The 2,500-nt window shown below is 43.1% G+C and overlaps 1 protein-coding gene and 1 long non-coding RNA gene across 2 annotated transcripts in view; both read left to right on the top strand.

The window, feature by feature from the left end:
• Positions 1 to 209, top strand: part of LOC131109014 (uncharacterized) — a 5,851-nt gene extending 5,642 nt beyond the window's left edge. Inside the window, exon 4 of the long non-coding RNA XR_009120614.1 lies at positions 1 to 209. This exon is cut by the window's left edge and continues 376 nt beyond it. This is a non-coding gene — a long non-coding RNA (uncharacterized LOC131109014).
• A 259-nt stretch (positions 210 to 468) lies between these two features.
• Positions 469 to 2,500, top strand: part of LOC131109128 (uncharacterized) — a 2,826-nt gene continuing 794 nt past the window's right edge. The window contains exons 1-4 of the mRNA XM_058060781.1: positions 469 to 493; positions 830 to 1,013; positions 1,686 to 1,862; positions 2,272 to 2,500. The exon at positions 2,272 to 2,500 is cut by the window's right edge and continues 794 nt beyond it. Coding sequence (XP_057916764.1) covers positions 469 to 493; positions 830 to 1,013; positions 1,686 to 1,862; positions 2,272 to 2,500 — 615 coding nt within the window. The remainder of the gene's footprint in view (positions 494 to 829; positions 1,014 to 1,685; positions 1,863 to 2,271) is intronic.

Genomic DNA, 2,500 nt, shown 5'->3' with positions numbered 1-2,500 from the left:
ACAAGTAATGTTGCAGTAGTGGTAAGTGACCACTAGATGGCGGAATTTCCCAGGTTAAGTTGCAGGGATTTAAAGTGACAACCAGATGGCGGAAATTCCCAAGTATAGTTGCAGTAATTTAAAGTGACCACTACATGGCAGAATTTCCCAGGTATAGTTGCAGTAATTTTAAGGGTTTGGGGTTAGGGCTAAGCTAGGGCTAGGGCTAGTTAGGGTTAAGGGGTTTGGGCTAGTTAGGGTTAGGGGGTTAGGGGGTTAGGGTTTGGGCTATGGTTAGGGCTAGGGCAGGGTTCGGGGCTAGGGGTTAGGGGCTTGGGCTATGCAATCCATAACATAATGTGAACGACTTTGGGCCAAATTGACAACGATTTTTTAAAAGTATGTTTCGCTACCCTCGTCATAGTCAATGACAACTGAAGCTAAAAGTGGTTTATTTGGAAATATTTTGTTTGATGAGAAAATCCCTTGATGTCCTGGTTACGTTGCGAGCATGGTGTGTAAAGTTTGTGTTGGAACCTATTGCCATCAGAGGCGAGGCATCTGTTAGGTGAGTGTAAGCCGCTGATTTTTATCTTTGAGCATCATTGTGACAACGGAAGAGAAAGCACACTCATAACCCTTCTCCCTTATTCGGTCTATTTTAATGGCGACTAAAAAACCTACTTCTGAACACCGCATCATTGCAATAAGTATTCTATGCAGGAATGAATTTTATATTATATATATATATATTATATATATATATTAATCTTACAACCTCTGTTACAGATGAAAAGCCGCTTGTCGCTTAACAGCCCGTGGGATCCCTCTGCATCCATCTCAACATGAGCTCCAAATCGTCATGTGAATGCCATAGGTTCTCCAGTGGACTGTTTCACCTATTGCACGCACAAGACGGCATTTTCTGGAGCTTCAACCTTTTGCGTCCCTCAGCAGTCTGTCGGCCCCCGGGGAAGGACTCATGTAATTGTGTTGGCAGACCATCAACAACATGGCGTCGGCGTTCTTCACAGGTAGGAAGACTTGTTCAAGTAAATGACATGATGGCCTTCATACATGTAGCACAATAACACAGGATAAATGAATAGATGACAAAAGATATGCAATTCATACACGAGTGCCATGACTAATGCTTTGGCTGTAAAGGTTGCTCTGGCTGTTACAGTACAATGTTAGCCGGCCACATGGAGGTCATTATACAGCGGGGAAAATAAGTATTGAACACGTCAACATTTCTCTCAAAAAACATATTTCTAATCAAGCTATTGACATGAAATTTTCACCAGATGTCGGCATCAACCCAAGTAATGCACACATACAAAGAATCCAAACATTTATGTTCATAAATTAAGTTATGTGTAATAAAGTGAAATGGCACAGGGAATAAGTATTGAACACATGAAGAAAAGGAGGGGTAAAAAGGTCTGGAAAGCCAAGAAAGCAGCTGGAGTTTGTCAGTATTTAGAAGGTTAACCTGTCCTCTATTAGTGCAAAGTAATATCAGCTGGTTTAGTCCTGATTAATGCCTTTTAAAAAGGTTTCTCACCAGCAAGGTGTTAGACAAGAAGCATTGCATGATGGGTAAAAGCAAAGAGCTGTCCAAAGACCTACGCAGCCTTATTGTTGCACTGAAGACACTGAAGGCATTGGTTACAGGCGCATTTCTAAACTTCTGAAAGTTCCAGTGAGTACCATTGGGGCCATCATCCGGAAGTGGAAAGAACACGGCATTACCATAAACCAGCCACGGCCAGGTGCTCCTCGCAAGATTTCAGACAGAGGAGTCAAAACAATCATCAGAAGGGTTCTCCAACAGCCCAGGACCACTCGTGGAGAGCTTCAGAAAGACCTGGAATCAGCAGGTACCGTTGTTTCAAAGAAAACAATAAGTAATGCACTCAACCGCCATGTCCTCCATGCACGCACACCACGCAAGACTCCATTTTTGAAGAGGAAGCATGTTGAAGCTCGTTTGGAGTTTGCGACACAACATTTGGATAAACCCATGACATTCTGGGAGAACATACTCTGGTCAGATGAGACCAAAATTGAACTCTTCGGATGTCATAAGACACAACATGTTTGGAGGAAAAATGGCACTGCACATCACCCCCAAAACACCATACCAACAGTCAAGTTTGGAGGTGGGAGCATCATGGCGTGGGGCTGTTTTTCAGCATGTGGTACTGGTAGACTTCATATCATTGAAGGAATAATGACTGGAGAAAAGTATCGAGACATTCTTGATCAGAATCTGCTGTCATCTGCCAGGCTGCTGAAGATGAAAAGAGGGTGGATCTTTCAGCAAGACAACGATCCCAAGCACACAGCCAAGGTAACACTCAACTGGTTGAAGAAAAAGAAAATAAAGCTGCTAGAATGGCCCAGTCAATCACCAGACTTGAATCCAATTGAAAATCTTTGGAAAGAACTGAAGATCCGGGTTCACAGAAGAGACCCCCGGAACCTTGAAGATTTGAAGGCAGTTTGTGTGGATGAA

Source organism: Doryrhamphus excisus, chromosome 21 (genome assembly GCF_030265055.1).
Source record: "Doryrhamphus excisus isolate RoL2022-K1 chromosome 21, RoL_Dexc_1.0, whole genome shotgun sequence".
Lineage (NCBI taxonomy): Eukaryota > Metazoa > Chordata > Actinopteri > Syngnathiformes > Syngnathidae > Doryrhamphus > Doryrhamphus excisus.
This window is presented reverse-complemented; position numbering and strand designations above follow the sequence as displayed.